At 32.0% G+C, this 24,120-nt stretch overlaps 2 protein-coding genes across 10 annotated transcripts in view; one reads left to right on the plus strand and one right to left on the minus strand.

The window, feature by feature from the left end:
- Positions 1-870: 870 nt before the first annotated feature.
- Positions 871-7,717, minus strand: LOC128157129 (uncharacterized). 3 transcript variants are annotated; one of them, XM_052819528.1, is made up of 8 exons: positions 7,622-7,705; positions 7,353-7,403; positions 6,369-6,580; positions 6,123-6,221; positions 4,117-4,180; positions 2,983-3,039; positions 2,176-2,280; positions 871-1,971 (listed from the first exon to the last, which is right to left on the minus strand). In XM_052819528.1, exons 1-8 carry the CDS (start codon positions 7,626-7,628, stop codon positions 1,952-1,954), a joined length of 615 nt encoding a protein of 204 aa, XP_052675488.1. In that variant the 5' UTR covers positions 7,629-7,705; the 3' UTR covers positions 871-1,951. The 3 variants fall into 3 exon arrangements, with proteins under 3 accessions (XP_052675488.1, XP_052675489.1, XP_052675487.1); XM_052819529.1 differs by lacking the exon at positions 7,353-7,403 and having other exon boundaries at positions 7,622-7,717; XM_052819527.1 differs by lacking the exon at positions 7,622-7,705 and having other exon boundaries at positions 7,353-7,557.
- Positions 4,999-24,120, plus strand: part of LOC128157127 (ras-specific guanine nucleotide-releasing factor RalGPS1-like) — a 41,445-nt gene continuing 22,323 nt past the window's right edge. The window contains exons 1-2 of one of the 7 annotated variants that reach the window (XM_052819514.1): positions 4,999-5,246; positions 19,747-19,847. In XM_052819514.1, coding sequence (XP_052675474.1) covers positions 5,130-5,246; positions 19,747-19,847 — 218 coding nt within the window. In that variant the 5' untranslated portion in view covers positions 4,999-5,129. Of the gene's footprint in view, positions 5,247-5,488; positions 5,528-7,669; positions 7,757-13,873; positions 14,016-15,690; positions 16,138-19,746; positions 19,848-21,018; positions 21,874-22,740; positions 22,971-24,120 lie in introns of those variants that run through there. The other 6 variants (XM_052819518.1, XM_052819516.1, XM_052819515.1 and 3 more) reach the window with 6 other exon arrangements.

Raw genomic sequence — 24,120 nt, forward strand, 5'->3', positions numbered from 1 at the left:
GACCTATTTATTTAATTCATATGCACTCACTGGCAGTATATGACGTCAGAAGTGATGCTATTTTTAGAGTTCAATCAAAATCAGCAAAAATCGACATTTTTTAAAATCTTTTTTCGAATGGGAAATATAGAGTGACACTTAATAAGAACGAACTTTTTGTCACTTATAAGTTCTGGATAGATACATGTACATCTTTGGTGAAAATATTTTGATTGCATGTTCAAGCAATCGCTCAATGTTTTCTGAAAGAAAAATTGCTTGAAAACAAGCCATTTTATGCTAAAAATGCAAAAATGGTGGGAAAAGGTCAATTTTATGATGTCAAATTTTTTAAATTGTGTGGTCTTAAATCAAGGAGAAAATTATGAGAAAAAAAATCAAATGTATATCTGTACATATTAAACAAATAATTATAGTAAAATGACACTGTTCATATAAGGGCCCCGGGCCATTTAAGGCTCAAACCATATACATGTATAGTCCTTTTGCACTTGCTTAAAAGCTGTTGGCACTGAAAATGAATCAATCTTAAACATGTATTGAGGTCCTTTATTTTTTCAAAACTTTTTTAAGTAGAGGTTTTTTTTTATGATATGTTATTATAAAAAAATATGATTTACTTGTATTTGAGAGTTGAAATTATAGTGCAAAGACCAAGTTAAGGTGGAATAACACATCATCACAAAATGGCTGATCTCTGATTGAAACGGCATAACTTTTTATTAAAAAAGAATTTTATCAACAGTCACAAGTAACTTGCTCCATATTTTGATGAATGCTCCTGGAATCCAAATTTTGAGATCAGCCTATTCATAAATGTACATAAACTTAAAAAACCTCACTGAGTTAAGTAATGACAAAAGGTATGCAAACTGGTTGTTCATGATTTTTATTTTTAAATTTCAACATTTTAAAAGTTTTTCTACCTTCTGTACAGGTAATAAATAATGAAAATTTCATAGCTATTGTAGAATCTTTTCAACATAAAAATGAAACAGAATCATATTCTGTGTCAAACACTCTACCAGTAACTACAGTAATAGCAGAAATAATTGATAACAATTTTCAAAAACCATGCAACAATATGTATAAATTAATATGGAAATAAATACTTTGTATCACATCTGTATTAAAAACCTCTGTCTGACATTCATCAAATGAACAATGTGAAACAAGAGGCATAATGGCTTTACAATATAAAAACCCACAAGAGCTCCAATGGCTTTAACAGTCACATGGATATATTACAACAGTGCAAAGGATCCATGGAATGGCAATACATTATATAAACAAGCAACAAAATAGCTGGGTCAGTTGATTCAAACCTCTAACCTGAGAGGAGCGAGCATGAGGGATAACAATCCATAAATACTATCCAATTGGTATTTAGACTTTGATAAACTAGATGTATAACTAATTACCAGGCCAGAAGAGATGCATTCTAATGGGTACGATGTATAAAGATGAATAGCTGCTTCAAAATAAGCTGAACATCAGTACACATGACAAATAAAAGAAATTTTCGAAGGGCAACAACTCTGCCAAAACCCATTTATAATGTAAAATTGTCTCTATAACATATATCTCAACAATACAACAAATAAAAGTGCTAATGATGAAAATTACAATTATTTGCATAAACTTGGACTGAATGCAGCATCTTGCAAGAACCCCGTTTTTCATATGTTGCCTTTCCTGCCCTATATAAATATTCACATTGAAAAGTATAGTGTCTAGATCTGTGCAAGTACCAATGTTTATAATTTTTAAAAATTTGGGTTGTCAAGAACCTATCTTTCTTTTTCCTATACAAATGTAACATAATAAATTAATTATAGTAGCTTTATAAGTTAAAAGTCTGTAAACAAGGACAGACAACCACAGATTGTGTAGTCAGAGCGAGTCTGGTGACTTGATAAAGAGCTGTCAAATCTGGATCTCCACAAAATGATCAGAATGGCAATTCTTCTCCTGTAAATAAAACAAATTAGTTAGAATGAATTGATTTTTTAGCTACCGGGGATAATTTTACTTTTTTTTTCATTCAGCTTCATGTATACTTTTTACAGTAAGTATCCCTCCTTTATCTTTAAAATCAAGGGTATAAAAAAGCCAGACAAAATGAATAAAATTTATAAAATTGAAAACCAAATACATAAATACACAAGTGCTTACTAGAGCTGATTTTATAAGCTTTCTTGAAATATTTTGGTAGTATGTAGCCATTTCTTCCTTCAGTTAGCACAACATCATTCTCAGAGATATAAAACTTGATTCCATCTGAAATATATAAATGTTGAACATCAGACTTTTCAAACAGCAAACATATTACTCAATATCTAGGAGAGTTAGTGAATGTTCATACCCTGGTACATGTATATGTAATTTTTTTTTACACATTTTGTTTTAAATACATCAAGCAGTCAATAGTTAAAATTTAGGAAATGTACATTACAATAGTACTGAACATGAAATGATGTTTTAAAAAGACATTTTGAGTTAAAGTTAATTATTTTTTTTCACCAAAAAAAAAACACAAACAAAAAAACCCCACAAAACATGAGAGATTTAATAAATTTTTTCTGCCATGCAGAAAATTCATCCTTTTTTATTTTATTTTAGCAGACACATCTGTCTTGGTTTAATCTTTATTATGATCATCAAGGGAACTTTTATTATCAGCTGTATATTACCAGCAGTTCATCAAAATTACTTTCAACTGCATACTAAGCTTGTATTTTATTTTTTCTAAAGTCTTAAGCTGCCTCGTAACCTCTTTATAAGTACACTCATTTCAGAAGGATCAGGGTTCAAAACCCCAAATCAATAAACCGATTAATCAATCAATCAATCAATCAGTCAATTAAAAAGTAAATTCTAACCTAGCTTATACATGTTGTAAAGCTCAAGGATAATAAATTGAAATTGTACATGTATGTCTATTGGTCACATATTAAGGACAAAAAGTCATAAAAATCTTACCATTCATAGCTTTTTCAACGTCGACTTCAATTGCCATGTCACAGTATGGGGGGAATCCTGCAAGTTAAGCATGTAAAAATATTTCGCTCTTTGTATTTATATAAAAAAACTGCCAGGCCTGACCTGGTACATGTATATATATGTTGTGTAAGCACATGTGTTTACCTACATGCTTCAACAATTGAAGGCATTTCAAAATTAAGCAATTATTGACTAAGATGAGGAGCAAAATCAATAATGAGCAAACTGAGGAGGGCAATAGTTTCATTGATTGCTAGCAGGCGATGCCATAATCTGAGTCAATACTATTCTTAAATTGTTTCCACTTTGAAAGTGGATCCCAAAGTGGATCCTTTCATTGAATATATGGTAACAGTATTCATCATAACTATAAAAGAAACACTGTAATCTTCCAATGTGATGTTATCTGACTAAAATCCAAATTGCATATAAAATGGCTACTTTTACTTAATCAAATAATATGAACTCTTTCTATATCTGCTTTTTCTTTCCCAAAGCATAGGTACTGTTACAATCAATCTAGTTAAAATTAGATGTTAGATCCGCTCACTTACTTGATCGCTACACAAACATCATGTTTGTGTAGCAAGTAAGTGAGCAGATCTAACATATAATTTTAATTAGATATTGTTACTATATATCGTATGTTATATTGTATAATAGCAAGAGATGTTTATGAAATTCTTATGCCCCCTTCCATTTGATATACATTATAGGGTGCACAAGCCTTTATTAAGGGCAGTATACATGGAAATGAAACTGACCTCGATCTGCAAAGAAAATAAATGGAAACTTCAAATAATTGGAGTTTTTTTAAGCCCAAGGAGCATAACTCTGTAAAAAATTGCTCGATTGTACCCAAAACAAAATTTGACCTCGATATTCTTATGATAAATCTGTATACAAAATTTTATTTCAGTATATATGTGCAACCTCTGCGAAGAAAATGAGCGGAAACTGTTGGTGGACCAACAGACAGACAGTAGCAATAATATCATTTGCCCTCCCTTCTTCAAACAGTTGCATAATAGTAATATTACATGTATAATTCATTTATGTCTTTGAAAAAAAACCTAATTACTATGGTACATAAATTTTGGAAAAAATACTTACCACTTTTTACACCTCTCTCTCCTTGAGCAAAATGAATATGTTTTCTTCCCATCTTGGATATTCCCTAAAAGAAATGGGTATAATATACAAATTACACACATATAGTATATGCCTCCATACTGCATATATATGGTCAAACATAACTGTCAATAACTTGGTGACCTTTTATGTCAAAATCAATAAAGTGTCACTGACTTGTCAAGGCTAAAGTATCATTGAATATTAATATTGATGATAGTCGCCAAACATGCAGACAATTTTTTAAAAATTGCTTAACAAACAGCAAATAAGCTGAAATATCTTGCAAAGAGATGTACGTAACAGGGTACCGTCATCTATGAATAAAAGCATGCACTGGGCATAGCGTATTTGGTACCTAGTATATTATAATTTTCAAATGATTATATATTACACTACACTGGTAATTTAATTGAAGAAGTATTTTATTCAAGTATTTATAAATACATTGAAAAGGATTGTTTTTATCATAATTAATATCAGCCATTAAATGTACAAAGGAATATATAATAATAATTTATTCAATATTATTTCCTTGTTATAAAGTTCAGAAAAATTGTGATGGAAAACTCTCATAAATTTCTCTATTTATTATAAACTTTTAAAAAAAAAAATAAAGAAGGAAGATATAGGATATATATTGAAGGAAAAAAAGTCTTTTTTAACTTCCACGAGCAGCTTATTCTTACTCATGTGTATTAAAGATCTTTTCTAATCAAACAAATCCTAGATAAGCTAACGAATACAAGAATGAATTGCCTAGCAGCCTTCCTTTTAACATCCTCCTTGAAAAAAAAAAATCAATACCAAGGAAATAATACAAAGCAAAAACTTCATATATTATTATAACCATGAAACTTTTTGTTATTACTGTGCCCTGTAAATCTATTACGAATTAATGCACTGATTCATCATCCCCGTGTAATACAAGGTTGACTGTATGACATCACCAAGCAATTACAAGCCGTACGTAAGACAACAACGACGACTGTTCAATGTTTGTTATGGAGAAGAAACGTTATCTTCAGCCTATTAATGAACTCGGGGGATCCATCTCGAAATCGTGCCATGATCTGTCCCACGTTTTCTACCATGCTGGGAAGAAAACCATAGTAAGTACTTAAAACTTGTTAGCTAGTGCTAGTGCATGACCATAGTTAATCTATTTAAAAGGGATTTACACTTGACTTAGAGACTAAAGTTCATGTACTAAAGATCACTTCCTACTTGAAAACATCTCCATTTTGTTTGTAAACATCCTCTTCAGATTAAACCGCCGGATACATAATTATGTAGCTGCTGTGCTTTAAGCAAGATATAATATACACAAGACCAAAACAGATCACTGTGTAATATCTTAGAATAAAACATGAAAGAGGAAACACATGTTAAGGTAAAATTTCCTTTGCCTTTCATAATATTTCAATAGGAAGTTTATTATTTAGAATCATTTTTTTTTTTTTGGACAACAGCATTTAATATAGATGAAGGGAAAACTTAAATTAGTATAGAAAAGTCTATGTAATATTCAATTTTCAAATGTGTAAACACAATCCCAGATATATTCTCTACAATCGTTCATACTGTTTGATCATGATAAAATGTGTTGATCAGTCTGAGTAGACCACTACAAACTAAAAAGAATCTAATTGATTTACTTTGATTTTTGACATTTATGTCTTTTCTCTAGAAATAGCTATCGGTATACATAATAACTGTACATGACACATATACTTTGACATAAAGCAACTGCTAAAAATATCATTTTTGAAAAATATTCTCATTTTTGACCAAATATTTCATGACTTGTCATAAACATTTATTACAAGATTAAAAAAATATCTATATAATTATGTAAAAGATTTTTAATGACATTAAAGGTAATAGTTACACATTTTTGAAATAACTAAAGGAATACCCATTATTTTCACACAATTGAAGAGTTTCTAAATGTAAGCATTCCTCTTGGTGTCATATAATTCTGTTACCTCTGATTTAATGGATTCCCAGTTCCTGCTTCTGGTGCCGTGTACTGCACATCTTACTTCTGTGTAATGTGTAACAAGTTTCAACTCAAGCTTTGGGACCTGTCAATATTTCATCAATAAACCAATAAATGTACATCTTGTGTTATAGAAAAGCAAATAAGTTTCTTAAAGACATGAAATGCATACCATTCTCACAAGCTAATATAGCTAGTACAATACTGAAAAGGAAAATATTGTTCCACGTACCAGTAAGCTGATGAGTCTTAATTTGTGAAATATGGAATAAAGAATAACCTCAAATGAATGGCCTTGGGTTGCTTTAATCTGTAGAATTCCACAACTTTCTCTGAGAAAAAATCTTCCCTTGGTGTCATTTCTGACAATGTTTCTGACATGTTGTTCAGTTTTGTTTCTTGCCTCAGGTAATTCTAAAATATCCTCAACATCGACATAACCATCTGAAAGGAGTCAAAGCACACACATACCATTTAATAGAAAGAATAATCTTACAGTGACCAGGCTATGCTCATGTCACAGTAAGAATTGTCCTATATACATGCCATGTAGCAGCCGCAAAGCAGATATCTGCTTCACGTCAATTCTTAAATTTGTTAAATATAATAAGCACATGAAAAACGCATAAATATTTATTACAAGCCTTCTTTAGATATGTATTTTGTATATGTGTGATAGGGTGATATTTCATATTAATTAAGTAATAATTTCATTATCATGAAATTATTACTTAATTAATATGAAATATCACCCTATCACTTGTTGATCATGATTACACACCAATATACAACTGTTTTACTCAAATGCAGACGCATAAATATTTATTACAAGCCTTCTTTAGATATGTATTTTGTATATGTGTGATAGGGTGATATTTCATATTAATTAAGTAATAATTTCATTATCATGAAATTATTACTTAATTAATATGAAATATCACCCTATCACATGTTGATCATGATTACACACCAATATACAACTGTTTTACTCAAATGCAGACATAATGAGTGTTTTAAAATAAATTAGTTACAATCATTAGTCAGTATATAAATGCTGACCAAAAGATCAAAGGTTGGCACATAATACTTTTGTCCTGTCTGTCCTTACATCTACATAAACTATAATGTTTTAACCAATTTTAGTATCGTTTTAAAAAAAGTCAGTTTTGTTGATTGTTTTAAACTCATTCTTATTTTATTTACATGTACCACATACCCTCAGTTACATCTAATCCTCTGTTAATAGCTTCATGGCGTAAAATCTTTGCTAAAAAGTGAGAAAGTTGAACATCTGCCATTTTGATCGTATACTCATTTTACAGAAAATATTTCGAAAGTGAAAGTAGATGAACAGTGAAATATGGACAACAACAAAGATACTGCAAAGTTCAAGGCATATGTTTATCTTTAACATGTTTAACACGCTTTGATATCTTTTAGCTAAATTCCCAAATTAAATATAGACTATATATAAGATGGAAATACCTTTCATGCAGACTTAGAGCTGTGCGCACTCTTCTATGTTAGGAGGGAAATTTAAATGCTCAAATGACGTCACTAAGCACCGACAGTCTTTCATCTGCATCTGCATCCAAAGCAGAGCTAAAAAAGTTTACAAGGGTATGGATAAGCTTTGACAATTAATTTTTCACTTTCAATTTGGAGTAAGATATTATTTTGCAGTAAATGCAATTTTCCACGTTCATTTTTTTACTAAAGAGTTGAAAATAATAATCCACATTTTCTCTACTTTTATAGAACGCATCATGTACAAAGTAGCTGTATATTATTTTTAACCCTCTGTGGTTAATGTGATATTTTATTGCATTTTCTATAAATTTGCAATAATGTTAAACCCTAGCTGAAATGATAAACCTAACTTGTTTTAATATTTTGAGTTGTCTCTCTTTTCCCCAGTAATATATATACACAGTTGGTACATATTTTGGACAATGGGAGTGCAGTTAAAATATATAAATCTATAGACATGTATTACCATGATAACAGTCTACAAGGGACGTGTGATAACTTATAAATTGTGGTTCAAAAACGATATTGAATTTGTCTAGTAAATATATGTAATATGGTACTAAGATTTAAAGCTGCATGGTCTATTACAATTAATGCAATTTTAAAAATTACGCACTTTGAAATTTTTTTTAAAGGGACTTGGACATGATTTGTGCTCAAAATTAAAAATTTTATTTTTCCAATTTTAATGTTAAGAATGGTTAATTTGGGTATTTTTAATGCTTTGTCAAAATTTGAAAGTCAAATATTGAGGTATAAGCAAGATACAGAGTTTGAAAGTCTTTGTATTGTTAACAAAGCTCAAGCTTTGTTATGGTTAACATATATGTTTTATTGGTATAAGTCTCAATCAAATAATGGTTTTTTTTTCTGTTTATCATATTATCTATATACACATTAAATCAGTTTACCTTGTTTGCCACGAGTTACTAGTATTTGGTCAAAGAAATGGTAATTCCATACTTTACATTATTTGTAAACAAATAAAAGACTCTAGCTTTGTTTACATAATAATGATTTCTTACCTCTGTATCTCTCTTATAACTTGACTTCCAACATTCAAATATTGGTCAATCATTCAAAATGGGCAGGCAAACCATTTTATACATAAAAAAAGAAAAAGAAAATTTTGTTGTAAAATCGTGTCCAAGTCCCTTTAAAGTGGGTTAAATTTGGACTATGTTAACGCACTTTGAAAAAATATTTTTTTTTCTCAAAGTGCGTAAGTACCGACGATATCAACAAACTTTGATGAAAAAAAAATTGTTGATTTTTTTAACTTTCAGATAAAATTGGTAGTAAAATTTATTCCTGTTATAACGTCCAAGTCATACATAAATAAGTACAGTACTTAAAGTACTGATGAGAGTTTATTTTTTTTTTATTTACGAGTTAATACTTTTTGGGTCAAGGAATGGATATTTGGCATTTACCTACTGTGAAGATAACATGACTCATGACTTAGTATTTAAGTATAGATATGCAATTTTTTTTAAAGCTGCAGTAATTTTAAATCAAATGCCTTTAAATTTCAACAAATAAATGTCAATAATTAAGGCATCTCCTTCTTCGTTAATTTTTTTGTGTGTATAAAGAATAGCTTTTTTGAAAAACAAATAGCCCTTGCTCATATTACATACTATAGATCCATATTTCAAAATCCCTGTCTACGCGATTCTTAGGACGAGTTAATATTTTTGTTTTCGAATTGTAGAGCTATTTCTACAGAAGTAGCCATCAAATTACTTAGTGTTAAATATTAAATTATATGTTTATAATTGGCTGAAATGTACATTCAGTATAAAGAATGTTAAAATAGGATTTCAAAAATGAATGAATTCTTTTAATCACCCATTTCATAATTTTGTTTTCATGATTTGATACTAAAAGATATTTGTTACTCCACATAAGTACGGAAGCCCGTAAGTGCCACATGATATATATAAAGAAAACTACATATATATATAAAGAAAATCGTATATTTATATATATAAAGAAAATGATATATATATATAATGAATACGATATATATATAAAGAAAACTGAATATATATAGAAAATCGTGTATATATATATATAACCACTGATATATATATAAAGAAAATCGCGATATATAAGCAAGAGTGATATTTATATAAAGCCAAAAAATTCCACTACGTGACCTTCACCGATTGCAGCCTAATGCTGCAAATAATTAACAAACTCCGCCTACAGAGGAGAGAGGCCACAAATGCAATTATCGCTCCATGGTCAGCCGATCAAAAGAGAGGTAAAGAATTTATTTGTACTATAGACAATGTGTTAAAAGAAATTGCATGTAACTCTATTGTAACGAAAATATGTTTTACTGTTTAATATTTATATCCTTATAACCATCGTCTTAAAATTGTTTATAAACTGTTTAAATTACTAATAGATTGATAGGAGTGTCTGGCTACCCAAAGCACAAAAGTTTATTCCAACAAAAATTGTGCATGCCTGCGTGGAATAAGTGGAGGGGTCATAAGGTTACGGGTATTTTGGAAAATTCAAAATGATTTGAAGAATCTTAAACATCTTGCAGAATAACATCAAAAACATAAGCGATTACACATCCTTTTTTTCAAATAATTTGGTTTTAAACTCAAAAACCTCCTTTAATTATATAAGTTCATCGAATACTAGTATGTCAGCTAGAGGTGTCACTTTAATATCGTTTTACAGTTTTCCACATTTTGTAAAATGTCCTCTAACTTATAAATCTATATAAATTTTTGCATGTATAATATCTATGCACTGATAAGAGAGCAAAACGTATATCCATAATTCGGCTGTCATCTGTAAAAAAGATAATACTGTGATTAATAAAATCACGTTTACTTTAAAAAACAATTATTCAGTACCAGGTAATGTTTTACAAACTGGGCGGGACTGGTGCAAAGCATGAAAGGCATTCAATATTTCACTCGATCAGAATTAATTAATCATCTGTTAATGTGAATAAATCCCTTCAGATTTATTTCGCTCAAAATATTTAGACCCATCTTAACCAAGAACTTCCAAAGAGGGAGGCGGTAGAGAAAATTATGGGGGGGGGGGGGGCTGGGTGTGTCCATAACCTATTTTTCTGTAGCAAATTTTTATAATAGGTTGAATTTTCCAAAATACCCGTAACCTTATGACCCCTCCACTTATTCCACGCAGGCATGCACAATTTTTGTTGGAATAAACTTTTGTGCTTTGGGTAGCCAGACACTCCTATCAATCTATTAGTAATTTAAACAGTTTATAAACAATTTTAAGACGATGATTATAAGGATATAAATATTAAACAGTAAAACATATTTTCGTTACAATAGAGTTACATGCAATTTCTTTTAACACATTGTCTATAGTACAAATAAATTCTTTACCTCTCTTTTGATCGGCTGACCATGGAGCGATAATTGCATTTGTGGCCTCTCTCCTCTGTAGGCGGAGTTTGTTAATTATATGCAGCATTAGGCTGCAATCGGTGAAGGTCACGTAGTGGAATTTTTTGGCTTTATATAAATATCACTCTTGCTTATATATCGCGATTTTCTTTATATATATATCAGTGGTTATATATATATATACACGATTTTCTATATATATTCAGTTTTCTTTATATATATATCGTATTCATTATATATATATATCATTTTCTTTATATATATAAATATACGATTTTCTTTATATATATATGTAGTTTTCTTTATATATATCATGTGGCACTTACGGGCTTCCGTACATAAGAACTGAAATTTAAATAACGACTGAATTAAATTCAAGAGCTAGCGATCTTATACTTAGACATCATAACTGGGTTAGAACAATGTTTTAAATGTTTAAAAATGCATTCTTTGTTTTAAAAAAAATAAATTTAAAATTCATTGTTTATACTTTTAAGTTGTGTTAAATTGATTTAAACAATCATCACTTTATAACCCGCGAAGTTGGGAAGGGGAAGAAATATGTGCGGCAGATGCAATAATCCCCTTCAAAGAATTGTTCCATAAATCTGTACATTTGTATCTGATCTCTAATAAATTTGCAAACACAATTCATCAGGCATCTGGGAGGAACTAAATCCAGCAAAAGGATTCATGTTCGTGGTAGGAAGGCAAGCTTATCCAGCACATGAGAAACGTCCTTGTAAATACCATCTGACGCTATTATCTCCCTTGCTGAAAGAATGAATCGCCGTATCGGTTCAATGAAAACGAAATATCAATTAATATTTCATATATGAACAAAATGTTTAAAAAAAAATTAAGAATTTATTTTTTCAAAGTGCGTTAAATGTCATGATGTAAAAAAATGTTGGTCTACACTCATAACGCACTTTGAAAAATTATTTCAAAGTGCGTAATTTTTTCAAAGTGCGTTAATTTAGTCCAGAATTTAACACACTTTGAAAAAAATTTTCAAAGTGCGTAATTTTTTCAAAGTGCTTTGCCACAATGGTCTGATGTTTTTGCCATTAACGGTATCAAATAAGTTTCCATACAAACCAATTATATTAGAAAGTTATAGACTTTCGCCTATTAACACCAGGATAATTGGTCTCCATTCAAAGTTAAATACATTCAAAGTAAATAAAATAATTTCTTTACTGGCATACAGAAAAACAAACCAAACTGCATAATGTGAATGTTTAGAAAAGGGAACCGTTTGGTTTCGTTCCCCAAATGCTTGGGTTTATTCAACCCACATATTTTGGATCAACTGTAAACAAAACAAACTTTAGAAATATTAGTGAACAAAATGCACACAGGTTTATTTTTTATTTGCCCAATGATTAAACCTTTATATAAAGCAATTTCTAAGTCGTAATACCATCACAGCCGCCTCAACATTGGGGTGAATTTTGATATGAAGCGAAATAATGCGGTACCTCATGTCGTTTGTTTTGTTAACAAATTTAATTCATCATTTCTTTTATTAAAATATGGCTTAGTTAACTGACAGGGAAAACTACTGCAGTGTCATGCATACTTAGCAGAACCATCGATTAAAAGCATTCACAAAATTTGATAGAAAATCGGACGAAACTACTATAAATTTATATATATGTATCTGTTTAATTATAATTAATGATTAGTTTTATCAATGAAAGTGTTTTGAATTTTTAGACTTAATTGGTAATCAGTTAGGAAAAAATATTTTTTTGTCGTTTTTTTTTTTTTTTTTTCAAGCAATAAACTGTTTTTGAGATGTAATTTTCCTTATGCATAAACCCACCATAACTTTATTTCAGCTAACCCATTAATTATCACAGAATTTTTGTGAACTATAACTACCGGTATAATGATTATATATATGACACACAAAACTATTTAATCTTAAAATGTTTCTTTAAAAACTGCAACAACAATCTTCTTAAAAATAATTTTATTCTTTTTATTTTGTTGTGAGTTTCTTTGAGATTTGGCAAAAAACCATCTCCCAAAGAGAAGATTATGATCTCTACATTACACACTGAGACTATGAGATAAAAAGAAAATTTATACTCTAGCTACAATCATACAAAAGCTGAGAAACACATCTTGTTATTTTTAGATTGTTAGAGGCAAGAAGTGAACTTTGGGTTTTGTAAAAAAAAAAAACAAAAACACTTAATTGGTTTTGTAAATTAATTACAATGTACCTTTTGTGATTCATTGATTAACTTTTATATGAAGAATTTCATTTTTAGGTGGAAACTTTTAAAAAGTAAAGTATACTGCATAGTTTATACATAAATATTTAATCTGTGTAGCCCATGTAATGGATGAACTGGTATAGTTTATTTGTTTGTTTTTGTTTATTTCCTGTATATAATAGGTACAAACCTTGACTTCAGTCATTAACTGTGTTGTATATGTAGAGTATATACTAACGCACAATAATACATAACCCGCACAACATGTACCGGGTATTACATTTGTCTGCATGCATTCGTACACAAATAGAAACTTTGCCATTATAGCTATTTTGATATAACGTGAGTTATTTTAGTAACTCTTCTGTATAGACTCAACAGCAGATAAATTTAACTATGAATGCCAAATACATCAATAAACTAATTAAAGATGGCAATTATCTCCTCTGAGGTAGAGGTTTGGGAGGATGACCCCGTTGAAGGCCTCTTCTCCCCCTCTCTCCTGTCAATCACGTATCAGTTGCAGATGAGATCCCTCTTTGATAAATCGAATAAAACAGATGTTTTTTTTGTGGGGAGGGATCTGTTTAACTTGGTCAGGCGGATATGTGACCTTAAATGACACCATTGTCATGGATTTTATTTATGTTACTATATATTGAGCTGGACCATGCTTTAGGTGAAGTTATTAGCAAAATGAAAGCTGTAAGTATAAATATATATATACATGTATATATTATATAAATTACCATATTAATATTTCAGAAAAAAAAATTAAGGGTTATTTTGATGATAAGATACATTTGAAAATTTTTATCAGATATGACGTTGAATATAACAGTGTATTTGTTGTTGTCTATGATGATCGAGCTTTTGTAGAAAATAGCTGTTGAAAATGTATGTTCTGTTTCTTGAAAATATCTTTTATCTGTGTTACATGTACAATGAGGATGTTATGTTTAGATTTATCAAATGCTTCCTCTTGCCTTTATTTATTTTTGTTTTTGAAGGGGGAGGGGGAGAAATTTACTTCCTCCTTCAGCCATCACAAGACCTCATGGTGACACACTGAACCAATGCATCCACTGGATGAATCAATTCTTGCTCTAAATGATAGCCTGAACCTTTCCCCTCGGTGACCATGATAATTTTCCCCCCTCATTTCTTTGAAATAAATCAATATCATCTGTAATAGAATTAAACTGTTGTCATAAACCTATGGTATTGATTTGATATGGAGAAAAAATTACGATCCATTTGCAAATGCATTCTGCAGATTGTTAACCAATAGGCTTTGTAATTTTATCAAGCCTGGGTTAACCTTATAAAAATTGTAAGGCTCAAATACGTGTATTGAATAATTCCTAATCTTGGCTAAAATACATTCTGCTCTCATCGATTATTTGTGCAAAATGTTTTTTTCTCAGATTGGAAATGCTGAATAAAATGGAACTATGTAATGATCAAAGTGAATTTATATGTATTGGTAATCAGTCTAGGTTGCATTTAGACTATCACTGATGAAAATTAATTGATTGATTGAAGATATTGATTTTCAAGATGTACTAGCTGACTTATGATCTTGCTGATCAATCAAGTTAACCTGATGCTACTAAACTTTTGGGCTATACACTTCTTTCCATACCTAAGAGAGCAGCTTCCTGATTTCTCAAAAAGAAGGCATGTTTTGACACCATAAAGCAATAGCAAGAAAAATATATATGTGCATGCTTAACAAAGATCTTTAAAGTATGAACCTGCATTGATGTATAGGAGAAAATGCAGAGAAAAAACCTCCCATTCTGTACATAAAAGGACAGTTGTCCGGAGATATGGTTGGAATGACAATATTACCTTTACTGTTTAACCCTGCCCATATCCTGGATGTCAAGCATGTAATGTTTTAATGAATTTATTAAAGAACAGATTAAAGTTTAAATCCTTAGTTCTTAGATTCATTTGTTGGAGTGTCCTCGGGCATTGAATTGTTCTTCTCGCCAAGGACTGACCATATGGATCGGCTTCAGCAATACTCAAGTTTGTGACAGCCGGCCAGGACGAAGCTTCGGAGACATTTTTATTGGAAGGGCATTGAGGTCTCAGTAGGGACATTGGTCTGATGTATAACTGACATTAAAATACCAAAAAATTAATGGAAATGTGCTGCCTGTATAGATTATAGGAAATTGATATTGGGATACATTTTATTTCTTGCGTACAATTAGGGTAATGGAAAACGGTGTGGCACAAAGCATGACCAGGGGCTGTGGACAGTAATAGCTTCTGTCTGAATCGGCAGATTATATCATACAGACCAATAGGAAAATATACGGCTGTGCAAATATAATTTAATGTGCTCCGTTAATCAAGGGAGTTGGAAGAGTGCTCAGTTTGAGGGACTGATTGCCTGTTTGGACTGATGGTCTCTGTGTGCCAGGGTCTGTTTGATCAGGAGTCATATGAGCCATGAAGCACTGATGGATTAATAGACTGATTTCGGTGATCAGTACTGTCTCTCGAGAGGTGACAAAAATACCTGGTTTTATTACAGTCTACACACACTGTCAACTTATTGATCCTGCTAGAAGCTGCGGAATCACCACTTGCTTAATGCGCTGTACATTTCTGATACCATGGTGTGACTTTTGTGTAAAAAAAAATTTCATCTCTGATTTCTGCTTCTAAATGTGAGTTTCATGTCAAAAGGACAAGAACATGGAACCTTTTCTAGAAGTTGTTTGTTAATATCGTTTTGGACAGGACTAGCTGACCAGAGACTCTAAAGACAAAAATGCCTGGTCCACCACTGAGGCGAGCTTATTCACAGGTAGGACGAGTTGGCTTTTCTTTTCTCCAGGAAAAATGGAAGTGATTACAGATTGAGAATGAGGCTGTTCTTATCACTTCATTGTGCATTTTATCAGTTGATGTTTTCTGTTTTATTGACAGTTGTACATTATCTTTAATGGAATGATCTGCATTCATGTACATAGCTGATGATTAGGTGATAAAAAAGCAAGTCCAATATCACTCATTCTGAGCTGCATCTGATGGATACACAGATGGCAGCTAGGACTCAACTTCAGAACAGTTGGTTTTTGCCTGTGACATATTAATGCTTGATCACAAATACAACGTATCCAAAACTAATCTAATCTCTCTCTCTCTCTCTCTTTCTCTCGATTTTTAAAAAACTTACAATAACTCATTTAGAATTGATACAAAATGAAATTATGGAGATAATTTGAAACATTTAATAATCTACGAATTTTCTATTCACTTGTACATGTGGTGTATTCACTGAAGGCTGCAGACTTTGATTGCGATTATAAAAATGAATATAGATGAATACATTCATCTTCCTTAGCAGTCTCCTAGATCAAGTGGATCAAAGAAGTGTTTGTTTTCTGATAAGAATTATGGATTAATTTAATGCTCCAGATTGAATCAGACTGGAGCCAAAATTTCTATCTCTGTAGATCATGCTTACTTGGCACCACTTTACCCCCCTGATACGAGAATTTATAGAAGTATTATTTTGATCGTTCTGAATTTTTTTTTTTCATTTTGAAGGTCATTTTTCCTACGTAAACATGCAAAGCAACTAGCTGTTTCTGATTTCCAAATTTTTTTCACTTTAAAAAAAATGCATGTAAATCTGATTTACTCATTGACAAATGCACATGCATTTTTACATTTGTGTTTTTATTACCGTAATAATTCCAGTCTACAAAAATGTGGTAGTTTTGAGTATATAAATATTTTTATGTATGTATAGAATTCTTAAATATCTTGAATGAATTTCAAATTCTGATAGGGGAGATTTTTGTGTTCCTTTGGTACATGTAATTGAAATTTATGAGATTGGTGTCAGAGTATATTTGTGTGCTGAATAGAAAAAAAATTGGTGAAGGGAGTAAATAGATATATTAGATGTACCAAAAGTCTTCAAGAGTCTTTACCATAGATAAATTAACACAAAAGTACTGAATAATTAAAGGGTTTTAACTTGACTTTGATCCGGTTGATTTTTTTTTATGGAGCTTGTAGTTGCTCAGTTGCTTGTAATTTTTGGCTGGTTCCTTCTTTTACACTGATCAATAACAGTGTGCAGACTCAATCACAACTCGTCAGGCTTCTAATTGCCCCTGCAGACTGCCAATTACTGCTGCAAGAAAACTTCGCATAAACACGGTTCCCTAACTAGCTAGACCAGGAAGCAGGCAGTAGTTGGTCAGTGAAATACTATTACCATCTCTTTTGGGGGGGGGGGTTTAGAGAAGAGAATGAATTGGTAAAAAAATTCTTGCCCTCTGATAGATGGATTCTGTTTTCTTGAGTATCATTGCTTTATTTTCTTTCATTCACAGCACATCCTTGTACATGTATTTATGTTATATCAAGATCATTAGGAAAAACAAAGATTGACTTTCAAAGCATGCATGCATCATCTAAAAGTGTTGTAATTACCGTCTATTAATAATGGTTCTAAGGAACAAGTGTGTAGTGTTCTAAGAAGAAAAAAAAGATCAGAATGAATTTGAAACTGATCAGTACTATAGAACTTTCTCCAAAGCTTTCAACCATCCCCAAAGAAATCAATTTTGTCTCGACTATGCTGCAAGTCCCCAGTCTGGGTTTTTTCTTTTGGAATATTCCCTGCGCTAGGCAGAGATTTTTTGGCAGTCATTCAGACTCCTACTTTCACCCCATCTCCGCACTCTGGCTTTAATGGATTCCGATTACATCTGCACGCCAAATCCCAGGTAATTGCATGTATTTCCTCTTAGGATAAGATATTGTTTATATAATTTTTTCTTGTGTATGCATATTGCTTTGTCTCTGATAAGAGAGTGCAAGAAAAACATTTCATGTTACCATTGTTCCTCTCAGATAAGAAACAGATTTCTGCGATGATGTGGCACCTTTTTTCTTCAGAATTGCTGAAAAACCTATAAACCCAGGCTTTTTTCTACCTCTGTATGTAGGTTTTGTGTAGTAAATGTTATTTATGTAAGACATTTCCTTATGTTTTAAATACATTGCAGAAACAACTGTTTATTACAAATCATGGTTGAATCAATGAATGAACCGATTTATCAGTGTAAACACAAGCTGCCAAAATCATGCAACCATCATAAAAAATTTGTCTTTCTTTCTTTTTCTTTTCTTTCTTTCTTTCTTTCTTTCTTTCTTTCTTTCTTTCTTTCTTTCTTTCTTTCTTTCTTTCTTTCTTTCTTTCTTTCTTTCTTTCCTCTGATTTGGGTCATCTGTTAAGCCTATTCTACTATAACATTGCCTGACAGACAACCAACAACAGACATCTACAAAAAACCTACATTATTCCAGCCAGGTCACTCCCTGCCAATAAAAAACAAACACATAAAATATAGAATGGAATTCATAATCTCTCCAGGTTTGTGTAGTCATGCAAGCCCTGGTTGCCTATCTATTTACAGGTGTGTATTGGCATCAATAAAAACAGATAATTCAGCATTTTGAATGCTTGAAAGGGTTTCTCTTCAAAACCAAGTTTATCTGTGCTGGAAGGTTGGTGATATGATGTAAAGAGTGTGTGTGGTGGGGAGGGCGGTGTAGAGTTTAATATTGATACATGTATTTAAACTGGTATCAGATATAGGGAGTCACTGTTGCTTCTGCACGCCTTTTAAAATTGATTTTATTTAAAACATGAGTAATTTGATCCGTTTTATAGGTACAAAGGATTATTCTAAATAGGTACAAAGGATTATTCTAAATCTGTGCAATTTTTTATTTCATAAACCTCACAAAAAAACACATAGAAGTATATATACTATACATGTACTAAGTATGTGATGATTTTTACATTTGCCCTGCATGGGCATATTTTTTGTTGCATCTTCTGTTCTGTTTTTAACTTATTTGGGTTTTTTTCCTAAATTTGTACATTTATTAAAATCAAAATGTTTTAACTAATACAAGGTATTTTTTCAGTTGCTTTATATTGAGGGCAAAATTGTACATGTATTTTATTACCCTCTGTAAGGAGGGGAAAAAATAGGCCATGCCTGCTGTCCGATCCTATTTTATTTTGAAATAAAATATTGTTTAAACTATTACCATCTCCCTCCCCTTAGATTTACACTCTCATCTATTAAAATGAGGAAGATTACAGCAAGTTTTTTCCTGTATTATTCTATAATTTGTCTCTTGAATTTTTAATTGACTTATGTTTTCAAGTAAAAGAGATGATAAAAAAAAACCTTTATAAGTAGACTTAATCTCGTTACAGTAGTGCCTTCATATTCTTTGCATATCATATTCAAAAAGAAAATGAAAAAACCCAAATACTTCCGTCATTCTTTGTATACTTTCTTTTTGTATGTATAGGTCCAACAAAAGATTTGGCTCTGTGAACTTTTCAGCAGTTTAATATATGTTGTACTTCTTTCAGACGGTGAAGCGCCATTCCTCTTTCCAAGACAGCGTCAACAGACTGGCGGTGAAACATGACCGGTTCATGAGGAGACTGTCCGATTCCCTGAATGTTACCAGGTAGGTTAATATACCCAACTCAACCCCCCCCCCAACCTATTAACACTGTCTGATTCCCTAAATGTAACAAGCTAAGTACTTGTACCCATCTCATTCCCACCCCATACGCCTTCAACACTGTCCGATAACTTGAGTGTTACCAGTTACGGAAGGTTATTGTAGTTTATACTGTACCAGTCTCACGTTCTTAACCCCCTCAATCCCACCCCATTTTTTTATACCATCTGATTCCTTTAGCCCTACAAAGTAGGTACTTGGATAAGATTCATCCAGCCCCCCATTGTCGGAAACTACGGGTTTTCTATCTGTTGCAAAGCAGTGTAATGGATGGACCTGATGCCGGCCCCCTCCCCAACTCCCAATCTTGACCCCCATTAACACAGTCATTAACAAACCAGTTAAACATCTAACAAAGTAAACTTGTTTATGGTTGTGAAGGTTTCTCCAAGGCATTTCTCACTGGTCTGTTGAGTTCATGTATCTGTTGATCAGCTAGGCTGTGCCAGGTATATTTCATGGAAGTTATGGGAAAATGATGTTCCAGAAAGCTTCATTCATTAGTCCGTAATTAACTGGTGTTTGCTTGAGTGACTGTTATTTCCCCCCCCCCCCCCCCCCTGTCTGTAGGCAGTCCATGAATATTTATGATTAGCCAACGTTGTTTTTATTTTTGTGGCTCTTCCTAATGGATTCCCTTTATGCCTCGATTTCTTTGGTTGCCTTGCCTTTCCCAAAAGTCCTCTTTTTTTGTCTAGCCGGTCACAGAAATCCTATAAAGTCTTGCCGCATCCATTGATTCCGATTCGGATATTGATTTATTCCACATTTCTCGGCTTTGTGTTTTAATGTATTCGAGACAAAATTATGATTCATCAGATTATTGGATGTAGGACAGCAGACAAAGAAAGAAAAGGAATGGAAATATGGGAGGATTCTAGTTCTTGGAAGCCTTTCCAAGCCATTGTAGGAAAAGATGTCTGCATTTGGGTTCAGTAGCAATTAATTGGTGCTTTGTTTTTCAGACTTAGTGGCATTCTTTTACCAATTGCATATACTTTGGTTAATGTGTGCATTCTAAGGTGATAATTTTCCTGTGTCTTTGTTAGACTTAACTGGTATAAAGGTCTATGAGGTCTCTCAGTGCTTTATAAAGGGAAATTAAGTGTCCTTTTTTTATGCACCATTGGAGTGTGTTAAATTGTGGGCTTGAAATTTTTTTAAAACTTGATATGCAGGAGTGTTTTATGTGTACAATTTTGGACCCGAGGGCAGACAAGCGCTTACAACATTACCTGTGCTGGTCTAGAGCGTTATTGTTATTATCACTGGTTAGAGCTACGTCCTACCTGAAAACTTTTGTCCATCTGTCATGCATCCCACGTAGGTAGACTTTGTACAAGGCAAAAATACCTGTTCTGTGGATCGCCGAGTCAACCTTTAAGGTGAAGAGTGTACAGTTATTGCTCAGCTGGTGTAGTGAAGTGTTTTGCACTGGGTTAGAAAACTCTTTTGTGATTCAGAACAGTAAACACCAAGGAACTTTTTTACAACAAAGACTGAAGATTCACTCTGTGTGGAGGAATACAACATGATTATAGAGATATTTCAGTGATTTGAATCCCCACTGTTTGTTTCTCCAGTTGTGTTGGTGAATTTGTTTTATTTGTCTTGTCTGAATGATTTTTTAAATCAGAGTAAAAATCTCATGAACACTGATAGAGATACATTGTACCAGGTTCTGAAAAAAAAAACCTTTGCATTCATTCATGGGACGCATGATAAATAGTCATGTGAATGTCTTTTTGGAGTCATCCCCTTCGACATCTGGTCCTATTGTGAAAATCTAAAAGTTTTGTGAAGTGTCCATGTGTTACCTGAGATATTCTATTTTGAGATTCTGATACTTGGCAGATTATCAGTTAGTGTTTGTGATGAATTTTCTGGTCAGTTTGGGAACATGTACATGTGTCAGTCAGAGGAAAGCATGGAAAGAGGAGATGAACGAAGAGGAGAAACCGCTGGACAGGTATGAAAACTCAACACAAAAAGTCAATCTGAATTATTCAAATAGGACCTTTTGATATGGGTATTGATTGAGTATCAATGTATTATTGTTGTTTGTGTTATTAAAATGCTAAATAATGCCTTCGATTAATTTGAATGTGGATTTTGTGGATTTGCAAAGGATTAAACCTTTGACCTGAAAATCTGCAAATATCAACATAAAAGCTTGTCACAACTGTTGACTTTTGATATTTTTAAATGAATAAGATATCTTAATCTTTTTTATTTTCTTAATTTTCATTTGGGAAAAGGCTTTTGACCAATAGACTGACTGACAGACAGACAGATAGACAGACAAACTGACCAAAAGATTGGTTTCATTTCATTCTCATTTGTGTCTTTGGTGTTTTACAAAGTGGACATATGGTATGATAAATGATTGATGTTGAATCAGATTCATTTACCTGGCACATTATATTCATTGATATCTATGTTTGTCTTATATATGTAAAAGTCTTTGGTTTTTAAGCCAAAAAGGTACTGTTCTAGTCTTTCTTGCACTATTCTGATTGCATGGTTTTCTGCTGAAGTTTGTGCTCTTTTACTGAGGTGCCTTAAATTTCATCCAATCATTTATACATATCTTCTCTCTTTTGATTTGTGAAGATGTTTTATAATAATATGTCAATGCATGTTTGTTGTATGTATCCGAATTTCAGTGAAATGTTCCCAAAATAATTCCAGTGTGATGACTGCAATCTAAATTACATGAGCACATAAATTATTTTCCTCCTAGAAATACTTCCTGCTAAAAAACGAGAACTGTATAAGCACCATGCGCTAGCTCATTGCATTTGTGACATAGTATTGCAGTGGTACATTTTGTATAAAGTTCAGAGGAAGTACTCAAGAATGAGTAATGTAAATCAGGCTACTTGAACAGTTTACTTGATGTATATTTGTTCTGCTGTTGTCCCAAATTGGTCCATTTCATGTGCACTGTACGTAATGTGACATTATAATGCTGCCTGGTTGAGCAACAGCATAGTGGGCGATTACTATTAATTTGTGTTCTTGGATACTGGTTTTTGGAAGAATGGGATTACTCGATATTGTGTTGTAAGTTTAGCCATTTCTGTTTCTATGCATGCATGCAAAGTTTTATCGAAGTGCCAGAAGTAATTTTGGGGAGATGATGGACCATTATGTTTTGACAGCTCTGGCCTTATGTTACATAAGGCTGACCTGCAAATGTTCTTCTATAGATCATCCCAATTCCCACATTACCCAATTTGACATGCATGTAATTTCTTGAGGGTTAAAACTAATTTGCCCGCCACACCGTAAATTAAAGGAGTGTTTCAAAGAAAAACAATCGTGTATTTACAGTTAGAATTCTCAATTTGTTTATATTTTTTGGCCAGGCATGTACTTTTCTGTTCTACGCAGCATTTATATAAGGAAATTAAAAGTTTACTCTGTTAGAGTGTGTATTAATTCCTAGCTGCAGTGTCAGACTTAATGAACATGTATACGTATAGATGGAGGCAACCAGATGTGACAACTTTCGTAGTGATGCATATATATTTTTTCTTAGAAATATTTCAGTAACAATAAAAAGTTTGTTCATATTCATATTTTGAACTGTATCTGATGTATTTATATATTTCAAACAATTTAATGGAAGTAGATGAAATCTGGACACCATAGAGTCATTCAGTGTGACAAATATCAGTTTCACTTATAGTAGTGAATTAAGCAGAAAAAAAAGCTGACTTGCATCACATTGTCTAAGTCATTAGATTATAATTGTTTATTACATACATACTTCAGTTCTATGCGTGCATTGTGGTGCGTACACACAATTAACGTCATGTTGAATAATATGTCATTGTTCGTTTCAAATTCTTACATCGAATTCGTAAATAGTAGGATTGGAGCTAGGTAGTTCTAGATGGGCCAAAAAAATAAGAGCTTGTCGACAAAAACAGCATCTAGGTATGTACATATACATGACCTGGTGGCCACATATAAACAATTTTCCTGGGTCAGGTCATCAATGTACCGATCCATCACATTCGCATTCTACATGGGATGAGTGGGCTTGTAAATGTTTTCTTGATGATGAATTGTTTTGATTATGGGTTATCAATTAACGGCAAACAAAATTTTGTTCTGATTATTATTATCCTAGTGTCATTTATGTATGTAATGTTTTGGTCCCAACATAAAGAAAAATTAACAACTCGCGATGCAGGGTCATTACTAT

This window comes from Crassostrea angulata, chromosome 7, assembly GCF_025612915.1.
Source record: "Crassostrea angulata isolate pt1a10 chromosome 7, ASM2561291v2, whole genome shotgun sequence".
Lineage (NCBI taxonomy): Eukaryota > Metazoa > Mollusca > Bivalvia > Ostreida > Ostreidae > Magallana > Magallana angulata.

Coding starts and splice junctions, on each gene's coding strand:
- LOC128157129 (XM_052819527.1), bottom strand. CDS start 7,434: ATGGCAGATGTTCAACTTTCTCACTTTTTAGCAAAGATTTTACGCCAT. Junction 6,222..6,368: donor TAAGACTCATCAGCTTACTG/GTACGTGGAACA, acceptor AAATATTGACAG/GTCCCAAAGCTTGAGTTGAA. Junction 2,281..2,982: donor CGTTGAAAAAGCTATGAATG/GTAAGATTTTTA, acceptor TATATATTTCAG/ATGGAATCAAGTTTTATATC.